The 23,301-nt window shown below is 37.6% G+C and overlaps 1 protein-coding gene and 1 long non-coding RNA gene across 4 annotated transcripts in view; one reads left to right on the top strand and one right to left on the bottom strand.

Moving 5' to 3' along the window:
- LOC108697217 (cadherin-23) overlaps window positions 1-23,301 on the top strand; it is a 599,373-nt gene that overhangs the window by 447,688 nt on the left and 128,384 nt on the right. For all 3 annotated transcript variants that reach the window (XM_041571124.1, XM_041571128.1, XM_041571125.1), the window contains one exon: window positions 22,208-22,268. In XM_041571124.1, the coding sequence (XP_041427058.1) occupies window positions 22,208-22,268 (61 nt within the window). The remainder of the gene's footprint in view (window positions 1-22,207; window positions 22,269-23,301) is intronic.
- LOC121396286 lies at window positions 1,852-9,774 on the bottom strand. The gene is made up of 3 exons (XR_005962958.1): window positions 9,589-9,774; window positions 6,246-6,350; window positions 1,852-3,040 (listed from the first exon to the last, which is right to left on the bottom strand). It is a non-coding gene; the product is annotated as an uncharacterized LOC121396286 (long non-coding RNA).

The raw sequence follows: 23,301 nt of genomic DNA, 5'->3' as shown, positions 1-23,301 counted from the left end.
GAACTAGGAGTTGGCAGAGTAGGCACGTGCCTAGGGCGCAAAGCTGAGGGGGCGCCAGGCATGTACCTGCTCTGTTGCCTACCCCGTGTCCGGTCCCGTCTCTCCTCGACTGGCATCTTCCGCGTAAATGTGCTTCTGCGCATGCATTTCGCGCATGCGCAGTCGAGCGCGCACAGAGCCGGTGCCTTGGCCCGCCAGGCTGCCTAGGGCGCCTGGCCGGGTTGGCCCGGCTCTGCACCCCAATGTCTACAGATACTCCGTTGTATAAAATAAGCATCTTTAGTGTAAACTGTACTGAATCGTAATTGTGGACTCTGCTCCTAAACGTGCATCCAAAACAATTGCTTTTTCACAGCCTTTGAAAAAGCAATTTGCAGAACGAGCGTCGGCCTGTTACCTCTTATACTAACGGTTGATACCATTTTTAGACACAACCTTAGGGGGGTTCTTTTTAAGGAATTTTCCAGGATAGTGACCTTGCCGCTCCTTTTAGCTCTGACTAAGGAGATTCTAATCTGCATTCTCTTCAACTGTTTTCACTATAAAGGTGGCCATAGACACACAGATCCTATCATACGAATCGAGGATTCGTACGATTTTCGGATCATGTGTGGGGAGTGCCGACAGCTTTCGTCCGGAGGAGATCGGTCGTCTGGTCAGGTTTGATTTTGACCCGACCAATCCCGCCGGAGCCCATTGCAAATCGTAATCGGATCGAACAATCAGATTACCCTCGATATAGCCATGCTCGTTAATGGCATATCGGGGAAAGATCAGCTCCTTTGGCGATGTCTCGTCTATGGCCACCTTTAGTGCCCTGGGATTTGTGGTTTTCTAAAAAGGTAGCTCTTCAACATAGCTGTTGACCCTTTTTGTGGCGTCCCGCAGTTTAGTCAAATGATCAGATAGATTACACAAGACTTCTCCCCCCCTCTTCAATTTCTCTTTCCTACTTTCTCATGGAATCACAGCTATTAGTATTATAATTGATTTGGAGAGAATTTATTACAATCTTGTTAGCACTTAATTATATATAGTAATTAATTGAAAATGTATTTGAATTTTAGCCTCACTCTATTTAAGCACAAAATCACTTTATAAATATCAATTCATTTTCCAATAGCCTCAATTGAGGTTAATCAATTTATTTATGTAAATTAAGCACTTGCACTTTGTGGGATTATCTATTAAGTGGGAAACTAATATATACAGAGCTACGGGATTGAAGGGTCCAGTCCAATACCGAAAGACATAGGGGATAAACATTAACTCTGGGTGATTTTCTTGATTGAAAGGGGATACTTTCCTTCTTTTCTTTTGCATAAAACTATAAATACGGACAGAATTCAGATCCCCTTTTTTAATCAATTTTATATCTCTGACAACAGATCATTTCCTTTTAATTTACAGTTCAAATGTTGTATGAGCCTGCACAAATAATTGCAGATTCTCATACAGCCCATGTTTTAATAAAATAATGAGGAAAATTTGGGTTTTAGTAAATAACCCCTTTAAACATTGTTGCGTACATAGCTCTGTACATTCAGATAGGCGTAAATAAAAAAAACTCCTGATATAATTTCTCACCCAGCTTAATTAAAAACAGTGACTCATTATTTATCTCTCTCTACTATCATGTACTTATGTGATTGTGGCAGGTTCTGTAAGGATTTTTTGCACTCAAACTCACACATTCAATTTATATTTTCAAAAACTCGAATGTCTGGTATTTATTAAGCAAAAAAAAAATTTTTCTAAAGTAAAAAATTGCCATCTAAAAGATGGCGAGGTCATGTAGAAGTCAATGTGAGGTGTCCTAGGCAAAGCTCAAGTTTTTGGTTGATTTGAGTGTTTTTATCCGATAACTCAATCAATTCGAGTTTTTGGGACATAAATTGGATTGATTTGAGTTTTTTCAGGACATGAACTCGATCATTACAGCTTTTTTCCCCGTCAGTTTTCATTTGTGTTTTTGGCATTCAAATATTTTCATAAATACCCAAACATTCGAAATTCGAGTTTATCTGAGCTATAAAAACCCTCACACAAAACAAATGTGATTCTTTAAATATGCCCAGAAGTTTATGGGAAGATATTTATAAAGCCAATTACAGCCATTATTCATAAAACAAAGCAATGGAAGAACTGTACACAGTCATGTTCAAAAAGTCAGGTAAATCATTCATATTACCATGCAAACTCTTGACAGCAGACAGACTAAAGTCTATAGGGAACAGAAGATTGAATAATAAAATAACAAATGAAAGAAATATCAACGAACAAGAGAAACATTGATGTCTAGTTAGAAAACTAGGTTGATATACTGTATGAGAGATGGACAAATGTTAATGGTCCTTGGACTAAATCCTTATAAAATATGTCAGAGATTTAGCTGGAAAAGTCCCTGAGCTCCCAAATTAAAAAAAGCTCAGAGAATTAAGGTGTATGTATGGATGCTATTTTCCTTTTAAATTCCTTTTAAATTCTTTGTACTTTTTAATACCTCAATCAAGGTTGGGGGAGACTTGTTATGTCATTATTATCTCCACAATATTCCTTCTGTTTTTTCATCCAAATCTCTGTTTTAGAGTACATTACATTTAAGTTCACATTTTTGTGGACTCCATAAAGGACCAGTTTTGGTTTGTTGGCATTGGTCTTGGACAAGTTCTCTGCAGCTGAGTAGTAGGTCGACCTCTTTTGAAGCTGCTGACCGAACATCTCAGTGATCCCAACCTTTTCCAAAGCCTCAGCTGTGGTTCACTAGCATCTTCTGCATGATAAGGCATACGTTCATGTGGACCATACAGAGTCTGATCTAATGTTGCAGGTTTGCAGAGTGTCATGAAAACAAGACAGGTCGCTAGGAGGAGAAAAATGCACACAAGGGATATAATGATAGGTAGTGGCCCTCTAAAATCTAAAGGTTCTTCAGTGGCATTTACTGCTATATTCTCCATGGTTATGTTAAACATTCCAAGGGCACTGGTTCCACTTTCAGCATAATTGAAAAGCTCTCCTTTTTTGGTGGTCATATTTCCTGCAATAAAAATAGTTTTGTTTATTATTTACTGACAGACCAACTCTATAGATATTTGTCCTAGAGTTTAAAACTCTAAGGGGGTTATGCAATAAAGGGTACTAAGTTTTCTCCAAGAGCAGTAACCCATAGCAAATCCATCAGCAAATAGAATTCACTGGTCATCTGTTCAAACGCATCTTATTGGTTGCTGCTACTAGGCAAAATTAGTACCTTTTATTACATATGGGGCTAAATGTTTTACATTTTAAAACAACCACTTCTCAAATCCTTGTCCTGCAAGTGTAATTTGTGCTGTCATTTCTTAATCATCATCACCCATCATTTTATCATCACTTCTGCCACATCTCTATATTGCCTTTCTTATGTTCAGCTTTTCTCCATTGGTTGTGTACACTCCAGACAGATGAGCACCTATTGAGAAGGGAAGAGGGCTGAACACCAGTGGAGATTGGCTGACATCTAATGGAGGAAAGCTGAAATAATTTGTATGAAAAGTATTATCATGGCTAACTGTAAATTATGAATGGAAGACAAGAATGTGGGCAGCGGGTGTCCTAAAATATTTGAAAGTTAATAAAACTCTAATGGAAAAAATTGCTTACATTTTGCCTATGACAACTCCCATTGACGTCTCCACTAAATTATGAGCTTTTAATTGCCAAATTATTGCATTTGAGTTTTTCAAATTTATTTATAGTTGCCAGTATTGGAAGCCATAACTCAAATTTTAATACAAAAAACTTGAATTGTGGTAAAAATTAGAAATTGAATGTTAATAATCTTTGTGGCTTTTTTTTCTCTTGATGGCAATTCAGTGATTATGGTATAAATCTTATACTGTAGCCGGTAACATAGATTACTGCCTCAGTCTGTGTTCTATACATTCTTGTCTGCACATAATGTATGTGTGATGTGGCAGTTTGCTTGGTTGGCGGAGGTCATCATGTAATTTTAAAAGCATATTGATTTACTTTTCACTTTGATTGCCATCTATGTGGGTTGTTGGCAGTTTTCTGTATATTGTTAAATATGTTCTGCTATTGTTAGAGCTGATTATAAAATGGTTCAGGTCATCAATTCATTGACGTTGTGGGGTCACATTCCTTGTCAACTGCAACCTTCCTGCTGTTACTTATCTATAGATTTCAAGCTGTTAAATTCAGTTTTCATGATCAACCATTCATTCTCTGCTGGGAATATAAGAAAACATCAAAGCAAGAAAGATCTGTGAATCAGTATTTAGGGACATAAAGAAATGTTTCTGTTAGTTGTGTGTCATCCTGGAATTTCCAGCCTGCATTACCAGGTATTGCTACACTATCACTCCCAGCATCCCTCTGTCAGCCTTCAATTTTGTAGGTGAAAGGTGGGCCTTATTTTATTTTAATTACTAGAGCTATTTAAAGGCAAACTAAACCCTTAAAATTTAATATGGTTGCCATATTTTACATACTGAACTTATTGTACCAGCCTAAATTGTTAATATCTCAATTGCAGCAATGATTCAAGACTTCAAACTTGTCACAGGGGGTCACCATCTTGGAAAGTGTCTGCGACACTCACATGACACTGTTGAGAAGCTAAGCTTAGGGGTTGTCGCAAATTTACAAGGAGAAAATTAGGTTTGTCTGTAATGTAAGATGATGCTACAGAGCTGATTATTATTCTGATGAGAATGGCATTGTTTTCTGAGCTGCCATGTAGGAATTATCTGTATTAATTACTAATCTGCCTTATGTTGCAATATTTCTATTCTGTATATTCAGTATATTATGAGTTGGTCCCTAAGCTCAGCAAGTGACAACAGCACAGAGCATGTGTAGTGAATCAGCAGAAAAGAAGGACTGTGGTTGTCTTGGGCTGGTACAGAAGCCCAAATCATAATGTACAAAATTTCTAGCCTACTTCTTTAATTAGGCTTTAGTTTTCCTTTAAGTTATGTTGTAAATATAGCTGACCTTAATGATTTTGAAAATAATTTGCAATGTTAATATATTTGTACTTCTTTCCACTGAATTAAATACCATGACACATGTGCCATAGGGCATCGTATGATACCCAGGCAATGTATTATATGTCTGTATATTAAGTCTGCACAGCACATACATTTTAAGTATTTGTTAGTAGTCTCAGTAGTGATATACTTGTTGAATGTCAAAAAGATTTTGCCATGGAACAAGAGATAATTAATGGGTTTATCGTACTTCTTGCATAATGTCATCCTTATATACACTGCATGTAAATAAAGAAGACCAAAAAGGTCCATTTCTGATGCAGTTCAGATTCTTGTCATACTCAGTTGTATGTTGGGTATAAAATGGTACCACTGCCCAAACTTCTTGTTTGGCTTGTGCTCTATTATAAAGCATAGCTATCATACAAGTTATTTTATAATGCATATTTTGCTTTATAATAGCAAATAGTGTCTGGTACGTCTTCAGTGCAGATACCAGTATGGCTGCAGATAAAGACGTAGTGACTTTACTCTCCATAGAGGCATGAAAATTACTTCTCAGCTTGCAATGAGCAAAGGAACTGACCCAGCAGACAAGTTGATCAATTGGAAATCTGACAAAACACCCATATAAACAAAATGCATGATGAAACATTGACCTTGAGATCAAACTGGAAAACTGATAAATAGAGCTTTAAGTCCCCAGAAAAAAATTAACACAATTAACTCGACTTCCAGTCAGAAGTGAAAGTGACTATAAATACACATGCAAATGCAATCTACTGAAAAAGGAAAAAATTAAATCTTTAGAAGAAACTCGTGCAAGGAGTTTGTGATTTGAATAGGTACTCGGAGGTACATATAAGATACATATAAGATCTCCCATAGACTCCATTTTAAGCAAATAATTCAAATTTTTTAAAAATATTTATGTTTTCTCTGTAATAATAAGACAGTAACGTGTACTTGATTCCAAATAAGATATAATTCATCCACATTGGAGGCAAAACAACCCTATTGGGTTTATTTAATGTTTAAAGTATTTTAATAGACTTAAGGTATTAAGATCCAAATTACAGAAAGATCCCTTATCCACAAAACCCCAATTCCAGAGCATTCTGCATAACAGGTATCAAACCTGTATATACATATATACTAGTCAAATAGCATTGGTTTATTTCCACTAATATATACCCATATATATACTTGTTTACATAACTTTCCAAAATATAGCAAAGACTTCCATACCTGCTTCAGTTCCTTGTTGTAGGCTGTTGGCACAGCAGCTTCAATAAGTACACAATGTCAAATCAGATGCCTTAATGCCCACTGTTATTTAGCACTTCAATTTGCCTGTGAGTAGTAAACAAACTGTAATGTTTTTTCACACAAGTTAAGCTGGCTGCATGTTCAGGACTGGGCTATGTAGCTTTATGTTGGATGCCTTATAGTTTACAGGCAATTTTTCATATTTTAGGTAACTTCCTTGGTGATTATTTGCTGCAAGTTAATAGCTAGTGTCATTAAATCTCCTTGGCTACACAAAAAGCATTGTACAGTCTGTACTCATACAAAAATCAATAATGAGCTCAGTGTTTTAAAAAATCTAGTTTTTTTTACGTAGTTGTATATCTAAACTTATACTTAATAAACAATATAAGAAAAGGTTGGATTAAAGATGCTAGACACTATTATTTTTGTATGTAATCTGTAAACACCTATCTATTGTACAACGCTGAGTAATACGTTGGAATTTAGGATTGTTCAGTGTTAAAATAAAAACTGGGTAAATAGATATTATAATGTTTTCAATATAGTTAGCCAAAAATGTAACCTTTAAAGGCTGGAATGGCCAGATGTCTGACCTAATAGCCAGAAGGCCCAGAACCCAACTTCCTGCTTTGCAGCTCTCTGGGTTTCCACTGATTGGTTACCAGGCAGTAATCAGTGACCTGAGGGCCATAACTGTTTGCTTTTGCTGAGGATCAATTACAAACTCACTGAACTGTTATTTCCCATGTTATTTCCCATGTGATCCCCCCTTAAAGGAACAGTTCAGTGTAAAAATAAAAACTGAATAAATAGGCTGTGCAGAATAAAAAATGTTTCTAATATAGTTAGTTAGTTAGTTAGTTAGTTAGTTAGTTAGTTAGTTAGTTAGTTAGGCAAAAATGTGATATAAAGGCTGGAGTGACTAACATAATAGCTAGAACACTACTTTTTAGCTCTCTTAACTCTGAGTTAGTCAGCGACTTGAAGGGGGACCACATGGGACATAACTGTTGAATGAGTTTTCGATTGATCCTCAGCATTCAGCTCAGATTCAAAAGCAACAGTTATGGCCCACGTGCCCCCCCCCTCAAGTCAATAATTGATTACCGCCTGGTCACCAGGGTAACCAGTCAGTGGAAACTAAGAAAGCTGAAAAGCAGGAAGTTGTGTTCTGTTATATTATGTTAGATATCCAGTCACTCCAGCCTTTATACATGACATTTTTGGCTAACTAGCTATATAAGAAAAAAAAATTTGCACAGCCTATCTGTTTACCCAGTTTTCATTTTTATACTGAACAATTAGTTTAAAGGAAAACTATACCCCTCAAACAATGTAGACCACTATAAAAAGATATTGCATAAAACAGCTCATATATAAAACTCTGCTTTATGTAAATAAAAATGTTCATAATAATATACTTTTCTAGTAGTATGTGCCATTGGGTAATCATAAATAGAAAATTGCCATTTTAAAAAATAAGGACTGCCCCTTGGGATCATACTATTCACTGTGCACACAAACATACCAAACAAACTATACTTGTTAGGTCACATGAGCCAATCAACAGACAGAGTTCTATATTTGCTTCCGCACTTCCTACAGTTAGAGTTGCAGTATTTCTGGTCAGGTGATCTCTGAGGCAGCACAGAGACCATCACGAAATGGTGGTTCAAGGCAAGAGATGTAAAAGGGCAAGATTTACTTAAATATATATTGCAGTTTGGTAAAATTCTTTAATATGCCACTTAATAAGATATAAACTATATTTTGCTTAAGTATTCATTTTAGGGGTATAGTTTTCCTTTAAGGTCGCTGACCAATTAGGATTTAGAGAGCTGACAAGCAGAAAGTTGTGCTCTTTTTAGTTATGTTAGACATCCAGTCACTCCAACCTTTATAGATTACATTTTTGGCTAACTATATTAGAAACATTTTTTATTTTGCACAGTCTGTCTATTTAACCAGTTTCTGTGTTTGCACTGTACTGTTCCTTTAAATGTTAATAATAATAAGGACTAGCAATAGAGCAAAAAGTGGCAGATTTTATACTTGGACTTCAAATTAATATTATGAAAACCTGTGGGTTAATGGGTATACATTGGCTAGACTGAGCAGGGCCCCCACCCAAAAGAACTTCAAAGGGGCCTGACAGGCACTTTAACCTTATGGCTACCCCCCTTGCTGCCTGCTCATCTTCCCTCCCTCTCACATCCCCTCTCCCTATCCCATCCCAAGCTATTTGTTGCCTGCAGTGTGGCTGGTGAGTGGTGATTTATTGAAATGAAGCAGACCCTGCGGTCCGGACTCTCCTGTTACCTGGGCCTCCCTGCGACCACGGGATCTGCTTCTTCTATAGTTACTCCACTGGTATACAGAGGTGATAATGAAGAGTGACCAGGTTAAAATGTTGCACTTGGACTCATATATGATAACCCTAAAGGCAGCATCTCTAAGGGGGCTTGAACTAAAAAAGTCTAACAACGCATACAAACTGACAACATGAAATATATGAATGATGATAATAATAGATTGCATAGCTTTAAATACAACTTTGGTCACAATTTTGATAAAGGCATTTCTTATTAAAAGTGTTGGCAACAAGTTTTCTTCATTGTCAAATACTCTTACAAAGGCCACTTATATTTCTAGCCCTATTGGTTTACATGCATGTATTTATTTCTTTATTTCCTGTTATACAATCTCTTTGCTTCGTTATACTGTTTTGCTAATAGAAATGGTAAAAGAACCAAGTATGTATTTTCAAATGATGCCACTCAGTGTTATACACAGACTTTCATGCCAGATACTGCGCAAACTGACCACTTCATGTAGAAGTTTTCCTGCTGTGTTCCTTCTACAGAATTGTAAACAAGACCATTTCAAAACACTCTTTTATTTAAACAGTAAATACAATGAATGATTTTCAGGAATACATTCGGGGTTTGCTTATTATTTAAGATTTCAGTTTAATCCAAAATAGTTTCTAGAAGTAGTGCCCAGTTTAACAAATGTATTTGGGCACAGATTATCAATCATTCTGTGTTTCACTGCTTTGTAAACTTGAAAAAGCAGAGGATTGCACTAGATATTGACTTGTCTCTACTGACTTTTATTTGAGCCAATAACCATTTCAGCGCAAGTCACTATGAAGTGCAGTAAGAAAAGTTCTAGTAGAAACAGGAGCATGACATGTTATGTATGTAAATGTATGTTTAAAAAAATAAAGAATAATCTAAAAATAAAATAAAAATAAAATGCTTGCATTAACTTATTAAGGAATATTCTTACTTGATCTGGCTTTTCTCATGGCTTTTACCTTTAGCTGCTGCTGCTGTTAGGCTTATTCTCCAGCTCTTTGGTGGCGAGGGGGGATGGGTATATCATGTAGATTGGAGCTAGAAGGAGGAGTGGGCACCGCAGACAAAGAGAGAAAGCACAAACTTTTCTGAGTTAGCAAAACACAAGCACAGTCTGGGATCCCCAGCAGTTCATGGTGAGCTGTATGAGCAATACATAGTCAAGGTTAATTAGATAGAGGGTTAGATCTTTCTTTTACAGCATATTAATAATACTAAAGTCCCAACAGGCTCATTTCCCCTGTATGTTTTCTGCTTGGTATAGTCTGGGGACTGGATTTTGTTTAGTGAATGCCAGCCTTCAGGTTGCTGCGAAGTTGAGATGGGCTGGGGGGAGGCGGTTGCATAGTGTGAAGGTTTGTATAAAGAGCTCCTTTATATTCCCTTTTTAGTGGCAAGTTTCTGTTCCACCTCAGTCTATTTTGCATTCCCTGTATCTTGCTTATTTGGTTGGAACCAACTATAGGGCATCATGCCCAGTGTACATGGTAAATATTATAAAAAAATGTGAAAGCTCCCAAAACCACTCATAATATTAAATAACAGTTATTGAACAGATTCTACATTGATTAAATTCAAATGACATTAAAGTTGTAATTCTAAACCTGTGGGTTGGGAGGCACTATTTGGTCAAAATGTTTGTGATGCTCTTTAAAACAGTGACAGTGACGGTAGTTATTTAAAGGATATTTATAATACTATAATATAATAATAATAATAATAATAATAATAATAATAATAGCAAGGAATAATACATCTTCAGGCTTGAATGATTACTGGCCTGTTGCATTAACATCAGTGGTTATGAAAGTTTTTGAAAGTCTTATTAAGAATGTTATTACATTTGTCATTGACCGATTACATTTGCTTATCACTCAAATACATGTACAGAGGATGCAATGTTTTCTACATTCTACGACCATGTGGACAAGAAACTTGGAAATTATGTGAGGTTACTATTTATTGATTATAGTTCAGCCTTTAACACAATAGTTCCATATAGATTGTTCGCTATGTTTATTGATCTGGGACTAAATAGTTGCTTGTGTGCCTGGGTTTTTAATTTTTTTATTTGAACGTCAGTAAAACTAATGAGTTGGTGGTGGACTTTAGTAGGAAACAGGAAAGTATTTACTCCACACTTACTATTGCTGCAGTTAAGTGGGTGAGTAGTTTTAAATATCTAGGGGTCCAAATTTCCAAGAATTTGACATGGTCTGAACATCTTCGAGCACAGTCTAAGAAGGCCAGGCAGCATCTTTATTATTTTTGGAAATTGCGGAAATTTAAATAAAATTTATATTGGTGAAATAGAGTGTGTTCTGACAGAGAGGGGCACATTTACTAAGCTCGAGTGAAGGATTCGAATGAAAAAAACTTCGAATTTAGAAGTATTTTTTTGGGTACTTCGACCATCGAATAGGCTACTACGACCTTCGACTATGACTTCGATTCAAACGATTCGAAGTAAAAATCGTGATTCGACCATTCGATAGTCGAAGTACTGTCTTTTTAAAATAAAAACATACTACATACATACTTTGGCAGTTTAAACCTACCGAGGTACAATGTTCGCCTATGGGGACCTTCCCCATCACTTTTCTAAGGTTTTTTTGATCGAAGGAAAATCCTTCGATCGATTGATTAAAATCCTTCGAATGGTTAGATTTTTTCCTTCGATCATTCGATCGTAGGATTTGCGGTAAATCCTTCGAATTCGAATATCATCTCATGACTTGCAAATTGTAGTGTACATGATTGTAATGATTTACAGGGGGTAATACAGGCAGCAGAATGTTGCACTAGATTTGTTTACCATCACTACAGGATATTTTTGTAAGGAGATGTAGTCAGAGCATTCGGAATTATTAAAGACAGAACCCATCCTGGTAATTATCTGTTTGACATATTAAAATCAGGAAAATGTTTTAGGAGTATTAAGGTCAGAACAAAATGGTTTAGAAAAAGTTTTTATCATCAGGCTATTAGGCTTCTTAAAGGAGAACTAAACCCCCTAATAATAAAACCCCCTACCCACTACCATACATAATCTCCCTTACTGCTTACTCCCACATAGGTGATTACCCCTGAAAGTGCCCCTAATTCATTACTCATGTATAGGTGCAGAGTACCGTATATACTCGAGTATAAGCCGAGTTTTTCAGCATCCAAAATGTGCGGAAAAAGTCTACCTCGGCTTATACTCGGGTCATCGGGCAGTAGCTGAGATTGCAGTCACTTTTAATCATTCCTATACCAACAGTTCACTTGGGGAGAGACTGCAATATCCCACAATGCCCTCTGTTGGTTATATGAAAGAATAACAGTGCGCCCTCTGTTGGTTATATGAAAGAATAACAGTGACTGCAATATCACACAGCGCCATCTGTTGGTTATATGAAAGAATAACAGTGACTGCAATATCACACAGCACCCTCTGTTGGTTATATGAAAGAATAACAGTGCGCCCTCTGTTGGTTATATGAAAGAATAACAGTGACTGCAAAATCACACAGTGCCATTTGTTGGTTATATGAAAGAATAACAGTATGCCCTCTGTTGGTTATATTAAAGAATAACAGTGACTGAAATATCACACAGCACCCTCTGTTGGTTATATGAAAGAATAACAGTGTGCCCTCTGTTGGTTATATGAAAGAATAACAGTGACTGCAATATCACACAGTGCCCTCTGTTGGTTATATTAAAGAATAACAGTGACTGCAATATCACACAGCACCCTCTGTTGGTTATATGAAAGAATAACAGTGCGCCCTCTGTTGGTTATATGAAAGAATAACAGTGACTGCAATATCACACAGCGCCCTCTGTTGGTTATATTAAAGAATAACAGTGACTGAAATATCACACAGCACCCTCTGTTGGTTATATGAAAGAATAACAGTGTGCCCTCTGTTGGTTATATGAAAGAATAACAGTGACTGCAATATCACACAGCGCCCTCTGTTGGTTATATTAAAGAATAACAGTGACTGCAATATCACACAGCGCCCTCTGTTGGTTATATGAAGGATTAACAGTGATGGTAATATCACACAGCGCCCTCTGTTGGTTATACGAAAGATTAACAGTGATGGCAATATCACACAGCACCCTCTGCACATGGTAGTGGGACAGTGGGACAATGCACACAGTAATCCGTTTGGCAATTCTCTCCGTTTGGCAATTCTCTGTCACCATCAACTTTGCAAAGAAGTCTGGTTGATCGCTGGGGGGTCGCTTTGGCAGAATGTGAGCTGCTGGGAGACAGGGCTGTAGTTGTGTCTAGGCTTATACTAGAGTCAATAAGTTTTCCCAGTTTTCGTAGGTAAAATTAGGTACCTCGGCTTATACTCGGGTCGGCTTATACTCGAGTATATACGGTAAGCACAGCGGAGCTCATTGGCGCCATATATGTATATATACTGTATGTATTCTTCAGGTCCTCTTCCTTACATTTGGCAATTTCCAGCACTTTTGGTGCTTGTGCAGTTGCTACGGACCAGAAGACTGCTCCATCTGCACATTCGCCAATACAGCGTTTACTTCCCAAAGAATATGTGAATTAGGTGCACGTTCAGGGATAATAACCTATGTAGGGAAAGCAGGGAGGGGGGACTATGTAGGGTAGTGGGTTGGGATTTTTTATTATTGGGGGTTAGTTCTCATTTAAACACTAGCAGAGTGATATTAGCCATTGGGGGCTCCTCTCTCTTTCAGTAGCACGTGCCCCTATATCTCTGTCATGTCCAGCATACAGTACATGAGCTTTCCCTGAGCTATTTCACTACAGCTCCAATAGGTTCCCACTAACCTAATCCTGTATAATCCAGTTCCCTAACTGGCACACAATCACCTGGGGGGCTCTTCCCCAAATCCTAACTCCTTGTTGGAACAACATACTCTCTTTTCTAGCTACCCTATCACTCACTCCTGGAGTGATCTGATACTCCTACTCCTACTACTCTCTTCCTAGCCTCTCTATTTACTTGATGTTCTTAGGCCAAGAATTCCCCTGCAGGCCAGGAACGAAGTATTGCCCTATTTACATTTCAAAAACAGATATTTTTTACCTCTTTATACATTGATCTGTTAGACTACTAAAACACCTGTTGTGAGCTGCAAGCAAGCACACCTTGCACACTTTTTAAGCCTGTACCTTGTTAAAGGGAAATTATAGGGAAAGGTATGGCCCTTGCTCTTTCTATTTGCAGCTGTTAGTCTGTGTGACCTACTGTGTCTTTGGCAAATGGCATTGCCCCAATTCAAGACCATGCATAAGGGACAATTTTATAGATGGAGGGTTACCAGGTATGGGGTCAGGATTTTACAAAAAATAATAAACAAAATTGTAAAGGTCATTAAAACTGTTTGTACTGAATATAAAATCAGTGATATAGTTTATTTCCCCTTGAAATAGTTTACAAGTATTCCTTTGTACGCTATGAATTAAGCATTTTTTGAAAGCTGGTGTGTCAGCCAGGAGCTTAGTCACTTTGATTTGCTGCTTTGTGCTGCAGTGCTGATTGACTGATTTAATAATATTATATAGTATTTCTGATATAATGTACAGTTGCCCTGCTCTGATAAATCTGGTGTGTATTAAACCACTTTTGTCTTTCTCCACATCCTTTTTCCCATTACACTTGCACATATTTTCACCTTGCTCTTCCAGCTTGGCCAGTAAATAGATACACAGGTACAGCACATACACAACCTGAGTTAAAATTCCCTACAAAATGTAAAAATTTATTTGCTGGCATATATCACGCAGTGCACAAATAATGCTTTTCACAAACGAGAGGTTCAGATTGGAGCTATATTTGACTCCTAAAACTAGAATATAGTTTGGACTAGGGATACACCAAACCCTGCTTCTTAGGGTCCTGTCGAATCCTAGGGTATATACACACAAATTGGTACATTTTCAGTTATAAATAGGTTTCAGATTTGGTTCAGCCAGGATCTTGGCTTCTACTGAATCCTGCTAAAAATTACTTAGACCACTTATCCCCAGTGGAAAATTTAGCTACAGATAACCCCTCCCATTAACAAATTCAGATTTATTTGTTTGCATGTGGATAATGCAATTACCAAGTTTTTCCTTGTAATTTCGGGAGTTACATCTTCAACACACAGCAATAGGGTATTTCTTCCAATCTTTTTGTAGAATCGTCGAATCATCTTCATCGCCTTCTCCTGTAAAGATGACTACCCTATTTCTCGTTTTCTTAAAAGACAATACTGTCCTTAGTTATCATAGTTAGGTAGAATAATTTAACTGCTCAACTAAACCCACCTTAGAAAAAAAGGTCTGTAGCCTTCCCAAAGAAAAGTAATATGAATAAAACATCTATATTAGACAATGGAGCTACTGGGATCTCTTTAGACTCCCATGTCGTAAGATGTGCATTCTTTGTTACTTTAAGTGCATGTTGAAGGAATAGATTAATAATTACTATAAATGGTGATTTTGTTTTTCTTTAATTGCTGTAACAGTAGTGGCAGCAGACCCTGAGCCCTCTGTGATGCAAAGCAAATCATGTGGCTGCTTAATTCTGTAACAAAGATTGTGTTTTTTCCTTCTGTACAGTACAATGCAGAATACAGAATATGGCGACACATAAACATTAATTAAATTAATAGTAGCCCAACAAATGTCCTCACAAACTGCTGTTAAAAAATTGCAGCTCCCTCCTTTTGCCATTTCAGTGTTAACATTTCAGCATCTCCAGTCATTACCATAATCACATATTTACAATGTGCCGGAGGGATAAAAGAATGTCAAGTTTATTGTGGAAAAAAGAATGTCAGGAATTACAAACAAATAAATATCAAATTATGGTCCATTAGAATTTTACAGTCTAAAAACTCAGAACGTGTGGCTATCTGCAGCCAAGAAGTCAGAAAGGTAAACTGTCCTAATTTCTGCTTGCAGTAAACAGGAGAAAGCAGAAAATGTATTACAGTATCTTCTTGTGAACTGTGCAGCTTTTTTGTGGTTCAGGTCTTCACCCCATATTTTTACTGCTTCTTGGTGAGACCCATAAAAGTGCAAACATCCGATTACATCTGCTTAGTTATATTCCCAGGATAAAATACAGGTATGGGACCTGTTAGCCAGAATGCTTGGGACCTGGGGTTTTCCAGATAAGGGATTTTTCCATAATTTGGATCTTCATACCTTAAGTCTACTAGAAAACGTGTAAATATTAAATAAACCCAATAGGCTAGTTTTGCGTCCAATAAGGATTAATTATATCTTAGTTGGGATCAAGTACAAGCTACTATTTTATTATTACACAGAAAAAGGAAATTATTTTAAAAAACTTGGATTATTTGGATAAAATGGAGTCTATGCGAGGCAGCCTTTCTGTAATTCAGAGCTTTCTGGATAATGGATTTCCGGTTAACGGGTCCCATACCTGTAGTGTATGCGTTACTCAAAGGAGCAAAGGATAGTAGAAAATAATGTCATTAAGTCATTAAGATAGTAATTATTAAACATACCCCTCATTTTCTGAGCTATCTTCCATCTCTGTCTTATATCACAACTTCCTGTCTCTGCCCATTCTTGGATGCCCCATGTCTTAAAGACACACTGTAAATTATTTATAGTCCCACAGGAGGAGCACTCACACAAACATATTTTATCTTCCTGGATGCTGGTAGCAACAGATTATTAGTAATAATAGTAGTAGTAGTAAATTATGTGTATGTATATACGTTTGTATGTCTATCCCTTATAGGAGAACTAAAGCTTAACTTTTATATAGGGCTGACAAAGGAATGACACTTCTGCTTTTCTGTCCACCTTAGGAACAGGGTGGATGTCTGCTTTGGGCCTGGGCATGGGCCCACTTAAAGTCAGGATACAAGGCCCTGTGAATGAGGAATTAGACAGTGGCAGGTGTAGATACAGTACCAGTACACACTATTTATCAAAGAGTGAAGTTAGAGATTGCCACTGTCCTGAGTGAAAATCTGCCACTCTCCTTCCATTTCTATGGGATTTGGAAAGGTGTTTTCATCAAAGGATGAACTTTCACTTTCACCCCCATTGATAAATACTCTTTTGAAAATCCCATAGAAATGAATGGGAGTGGCATAATTTCACTCTAGATGACTGTAGCGATCTCTTTGATAAATATACCCCTAAGAGTATTAATCAGTTAGGGTTGAGCTCAGGGTCTGACTCGGCCAGAGGGACATTGCACCCAGATCCTTCAATTTACTGCCTTCTTCCTGCCTTGACCGTGCGAAAAACATAGTTGTGTGTTTGCACAAGCGTACGTGCGCGGCAGCCCGAACAGACCCGGATTTGTGGCGAGCAAAGGGTGGCAAGTTGTTAGGGACAGCATGCGGCCCAGCCGCTTGCTGACGAGCACTGGGGACGCTAGCTCCCAAGTGCTCCGGCGCACCTGTAATCCATAGAGCAGTGTCTGAGGCGGGCGATAGGACTGCACGGCCCAGCGCTAGGACCGTGTGGCATAGGAGCGTCGGCCGGTGAGATCTGGCCCTGGGCCCGAAAACTAAAGTGTGCGCCTTTGCGAATGGGTGAGAGAGTCCAGTGTAACTCATGTTCTACTGGTAGTAGTGCAGTTATTGAGCCAAAATAGAGATTACATACATATAATACCATTCCTCTGGATCTTTTTCTACAATCCCATTTATGCCAATGTATACTCAGGTCACAAAACCAAGGGTTCTTCGGAGCATGGAATTTCACTCCAAATTCTTGGCTGAATATGTAGCCACAAATTTGAATGCTTATTTGATTGGTAGACACAGATTTGTATATACTTCACATGCCATGAGTTTATTGATTTGCATTGCATTATTTATCTCTCAGGTACACAATGGTTCACATAAAGCTTTTCTCAGGAATTTTTTAACTTTTCATAACAGGCCAAAGCTTAAAAAATGTTTTTATATGGTTTTACAGTTATATATAACAACATTTGGTTAGTATTTATGAAAAGTGGAATACAGTATAATGGACACTAGGGAGCAGCACTGTCACATCCCTAAAACAGTACAGTGGCTGTGTGCATAGCTTATTGTGATGTTCTGCTATCTGGCTACTTCCTTCTGCTCTTTCCTTAGTTAAAGGAAGAACCACCCAGGTTTTCTGTGCTTGACCCTGTCTCTGCATCAAAAACATAATCAATCTTGTTCAAGTATACATACGCAAACCGAACTGGATATCCTTTTTTCAGATGCAGAAATCAATTGCTATTACTTAAAATACATACATTTCCTAGGACATTATTTTTAATCATCCAAAAAATTATATTAGAGCACCAAAGGGCAGACACATAAGGTTAGACAAGAACACTAACATAGAACAATAGGTAAGACACTATAGGAAACACTCTGTATGCTAGTGCTAAATGAGACAACCTTGATCCTTATTTATTTATGCCAGTGAATAAAAGTCTATCACATCACAATATAATGTACTGGTGTCTTGCTCTGGTAAAACTAGTGTGTTTGCTTCAGAAACACTGTTATAGCTTATATCAGTGATTCTCAACCAGTGGCTCACGAGCAACATGTTGCTCACCAACCCCTTGGATGTTGCTTTTTAGAGACCTCAAAGCAGGTGCTTATTTTTGAATTCTTGGATTGGAGGCAAGTTTTGGTTGCATAAGAAATGTTTACTGCCAAACAGAGCCTCCTGTAGGCGGACAGTCCACGTAGGTGCTACCAAATGGCAAATCACAGTATTTATGAACTTTGAACCTCCTGGAACTATCGACTCTTGTAATATTTGAATGTGGGCCACGGGTAAACACAGTTGGGGACTCCTGATTTATATAAACAAGCTGCTGTATAGCCATTAAGGCAGAAATTCAAGCTGAATAAGGGAGAAAAGGACACCGGATAACAGATAAGTCCTAAAGAATCCCATAGTTTATCTGTTATCTCCTGTGTAACCTGTGCCATTCAAAAGACACTTCAACTGGTCACTTTGTCTTCATATTCGCATATGCACATACTTGCTTACATCACACACACACAATATTACAGGAATCCGACACTGGATTGAGAGGCCTATATTTGAAAATTTGAACAATGACCGCTGTATCAAAGGCTACTGTGATACTAAGCTCTATAGTTAGTATAGGTATGGGTATATTAAATCTAATTAAAAGTAGGGAGGGGTGTGTGTATGGATGCTGGGTTTTCATTTGGAGGGGTTGAACTTGATGGACTTTGTCTTTTTTCAACCCAATTTAACTATGTAACTATGTATATTTATGACTGCATAAATGAAAGGTGCTTTCCACACAGTACAAATAAATATAAATTGCACCTACATTAATTTCAGCAAAAGTTTTTAAAGGAGAAGGAAGGATACTGAGGCAGTTTATTGCCAATAGATTAGTCACAATAGTGCAAGCTAGAACACTATATTTATTCTGTAGAATGCTTTACAATATCTGAGTAAACAGCTATAGAAGCTCTCTCTGTTTGTTAAGCATAGCAGCTGCAATATTAGCTTGGTGTGACATAACTTCCAGTGCTCCTATCAGCAGAAAACTTCATCAGTCCAGGAAACCACGGTGCGATTGGCTTATGGCTTCTTCTTTCTTTGTGCTTGTGCGCATGCAGTAGAGCATAAAGCTGAATTTTAACGAAGAAGTTGGTTATTATGTTTTACTGCGTGCACTTTTCTCCTGATAGGAGCACTGGCCCCGGGTGTGAGGTAAGTATGTACAATCACTTGGGGCAGTAACTTTTGGCACCTCCAATTAAATATGCTTTTCCTTCTCCTTTAAAGGAACTGATACAATGGTTGTTAATATGCCACATATACTGCTGAGAAATGTATCAACTACTGCAGCAAATTGTAACAGTTCAGAATCTGCACCTAAATTGCTGAGCTGCCAGACTGAAACACTAGAGACAGAAACACTGAACTTATAACTTATATCCTGATAGTATGGTCAAAAATAAAACATGGAATGTGATTGAAAAAAGTAATTTAAAAAGTATTTATTTCTGGGGAACAATCTGAAAGCAAATGAACTGTGTTTGGAAGGGGAACGACCCCCTTTAAAATTGCAGGGCTAAAAAATGCCCTGTGTGTCACTGCCCTTAAATATTTATGTCTTCCTTGCCGACAAAATGCTTCTTATACAAGTTATTCAATTGAATTCAAGATCAATGATTTTGTAATGCAAATAATTAATCATTATTAATCATTATTAAATTAAATCATTAAAAACTATTTTAACTTTTCTTACTTTCCCATTCAAAAGCCACATACAGTATGGTATTCTATTATATAGTCTGTAAGCAAACAAATTACAGGTATTTGTTATTGGGTCACATGTGGGTGGCAACATGGGACATGTCAAGAGAAATGTTTGTTTCACTTCCAGGTCAGGTGATGACCTCTGCACATGCTGATGAGGGTAACTAGGCAACCAGATGTTTCACTTATGATAGCAGATGCAACTCAGTTTTGATGCTTCAAAAGGGTCATAGGGCCAAAATGAAATGGATTAGTCAAAACAGTGTGCTGCAAACAATGCTGTATGTGTAGTTTAAATCCATGTATGCAGCATTTATTAAAAAAAACTACGAAGACACCAGAAAATATTGCATCTTAAGTTATGCTGCACACAAGCCACTTCATCATTGAACTTTCATTAAAAAAAATTATTTTCATTTGTGAATCTTTAATAGCAATGTAATAAAATGCAACTTTCATTTTTTGCCCCAGATCCCCAACAAGATAAAAGCCTGTTAATAGCTCTAATTCTGGCCAGAGAGTAACATGTTTTCAAAATCCATTTGCCTGCATGGCCCTCCCTTTTTTTTTGTTGAGCTGATGGATTGACATTAACAGACAGCAGTAAAGTATAAAATTGTGAATAATGGATGGAATCTGTCTACTGGTTACCACGTAGATGCATATAACAAAATTGGTTTTATACAACGATGAAAAATGTAGTCATGTAATTTGTATGGCTAATGCTAGAACTTAAATTAGAACTAAAGACTGGGAATGGCTTAGGCTACAAGTTGTATGCCTAATGTTTTGGGCTTAGCAGTCAGGTATAGCAGTGTACTTCTCCTACTCTCTTGTTTGAAACCATGAGCGAATTTTTGCCTGCGAAGGCGTCACCACACTTTTTTGCCAGCCGTTAATTCGATACCACTACGCTAATTCACTAAAATGCAAAGTTGCGTCTTGGCAGCCGAACATTGGCAAAGTTTCAATAGCGTAAATTCGTCAGTGCAAGCATTTCATAGCAAACTTTCGATAATGTTTGTTTCTGACTAGCGAAACTTTGTTAGTACACTTACACTTAGGTCAATTTGAATAGGGCGGGTACATATAGGTCATACAGTATGTCTTTATTAGAGATGGTGCAATTGCTTGAAGTGGCCACTTACAGTCATATGAAAAATTTTGGCAACTCCTTTTAATTCTTTGGAGTTTTGTATATCATTGGCTGAGCTTTCAAAGTAGCAACTTCCTTTTAATATACTGTATAACGTGCCTTATGGAAACAGTAGTATTTCAGCAGTAACATAAAGTTTATTGGATTAACAGAAAATATGCATTGTGCATCATAACAAAATGAGAGAGGTGCATAAATGTGGACACCCCAACAGACATATTACATCAATACTTAGTTGAACATCCTTTTGCAAATGTAACCTCTAGACGCCTCCTATAGCCTTTGATGAGTGTCTGGATTCTGGATGGCTGTATTTTTGACTATTCGTCCATACAAAATCTCTCCAGTTCAGTTAAATTTGATGGCTGCCAAGCATGGACAGCCTGCTTCAAGTTATCCAATTTTTCCGATGAAATTCAAGTCGGGGACTGTGATGGCCATTCCAGAATATTGTACTTCTCTCTCTGCATAAATGCTTTTGCAGTAATGTAAATAGAGGGGGACGGGCCCTGGCGCGGGACGTGCAGCCAGGCTCCCTCCGTACGCCCGGAACTGCCCAGAATTCTGCCAGAGTCAGTGGCACATAAGCTGCCAGGGGGCCATGAGGTGGTGTGGGTCCTAGCCCAATCGCACCTCATGCTCCCCCCGGTAGTTACACTATGCTTTTGTAGATTTCGAAGTGTGTTTAGGGTCATTGTCTTGTTGGAATATCCAACCCCTGCGTAACTTCAACTTTGTGACTTGCTTGAACATTATCCTGAACAATTGCTAAATTAAAATTAAATGCTCACTATATCAAAGAAATAGAGGCATGAAATTTTTAATTTTCAGTTTATTTGTTAGTTTATATATACTTTGTACTTTAATTTATGACAACTTAAATAGTTGTTGAACTATCACTATCTGCATGGACTGTAGAGTGTGATGGTACCAATCACCTTAATATATGATAACAGTGCAGTAAAACAAACATGCTACAATATACTATTTCTTTCTATTTGTTTCCTTTTTTCTCTTTTTCGGTCTCCATGCTTTAAGTGCCATTGATTGCATTGATGTGAGTTTTGTGGGGCGGTTGCTATTTGTTAACACTTTTATAATGTAAATATATCATCTTTATTGGTGTTATTGATATAATAAATATATTTTTTCATTTTAGTTGAAAGCCACTGATGCAGATGAGGGAGAGAATGGCCGAGTCTGGTATCGAATCCTCACTGGTTAGTAATCTGACAGTGTACTTGTATACATATGATCATTTGTTATGCAATATCATACTGTGCAATACAGGTCAGACCACATTCTTGATTAAGTTACATACTTTCTGCCATAGCCCCCCCCCCGATGTTCCACTTGACGCTTCTAATAATTTACCTGGAAATTAAGTCCCCAAGGTGTATTGACCCTTCTCTTTGTCACCAGTGGGTCTTCAACAGAAACACATTTACTGTTAAAAAGTATTTCTAATTACATGTCAAGCAACTTTGTTACCAATGTTACCACTAAAGAACTGTAAGAAAACTAGTATCAGTGACAGGTAGCTGGGCAATTAAAAATCCTCACAGGAGATTTGCAGGACGCACTGTTATAATACAACTCTGTAGAACTCCTTTTTAATAAGATTCCTCAACTCTTTCATTAGTAGGTTTCCTCACATTAGAGCAGAGGTCCCCAACATTGTTTGCCTGTGAGCCACATTCAAATGTAAAAAAAGTTGGAGATCAACAGAAGTATAAAAAAATCTTCATGGGAGTGCCATATTTGGGCTGTAATTGACTATTTTTTAGCCCCTTGTAGACTGACAGCCTTCAGGAGGCTCTGTTTGTCAGTACAAATGGTTTGTATGCAACTAAAGCTTATCCTCAAGTCAGGAATTCAAAAATAAGCACCTGCCTTGAGGCCACTGGGAGCAACATCCAAGATGTCAGAGAGCAACATGTTGCTCACGAGCCACTGGTTGGGTATCACTGCCTTAGAGGAAACATTGCTTGTGCCTTATTCCATTCATAGCCTATATATTTATTTAGAGAGTATATAGGTATTGTCATTTTTTCAGTAAACAGGTAGTAAATGCTCCTCTGCAACATACCAGTTGCAAAGGCTTTGTTTCTGTTCTCTGTGGTTTTGTACTTTCTACTCCATTCTGCAAAACACTGCCTTACTCCGCTTCCCTTTTTACATTAAACACCCACAGGTTTAGAGTCAGCAGAAATTAAATTTGGAGCTGATGCACATACCCACAGTGCCGTGCAA

The sequence above is a fragment of the Xenopus laevis genome, chromosome 7S, assembly GCF_017654675.1.
Source record: "Xenopus laevis strain J_2021 chromosome 7S, Xenopus_laevis_v10.1, whole genome shotgun sequence".
Taxonomy (NCBI): Eukaryota; Metazoa; Chordata; class Amphibia; order Anura; family Pipidae; genus Xenopus; species Xenopus laevis.
This window is presented reverse-complemented; position numbering and strand designations above follow the sequence as displayed.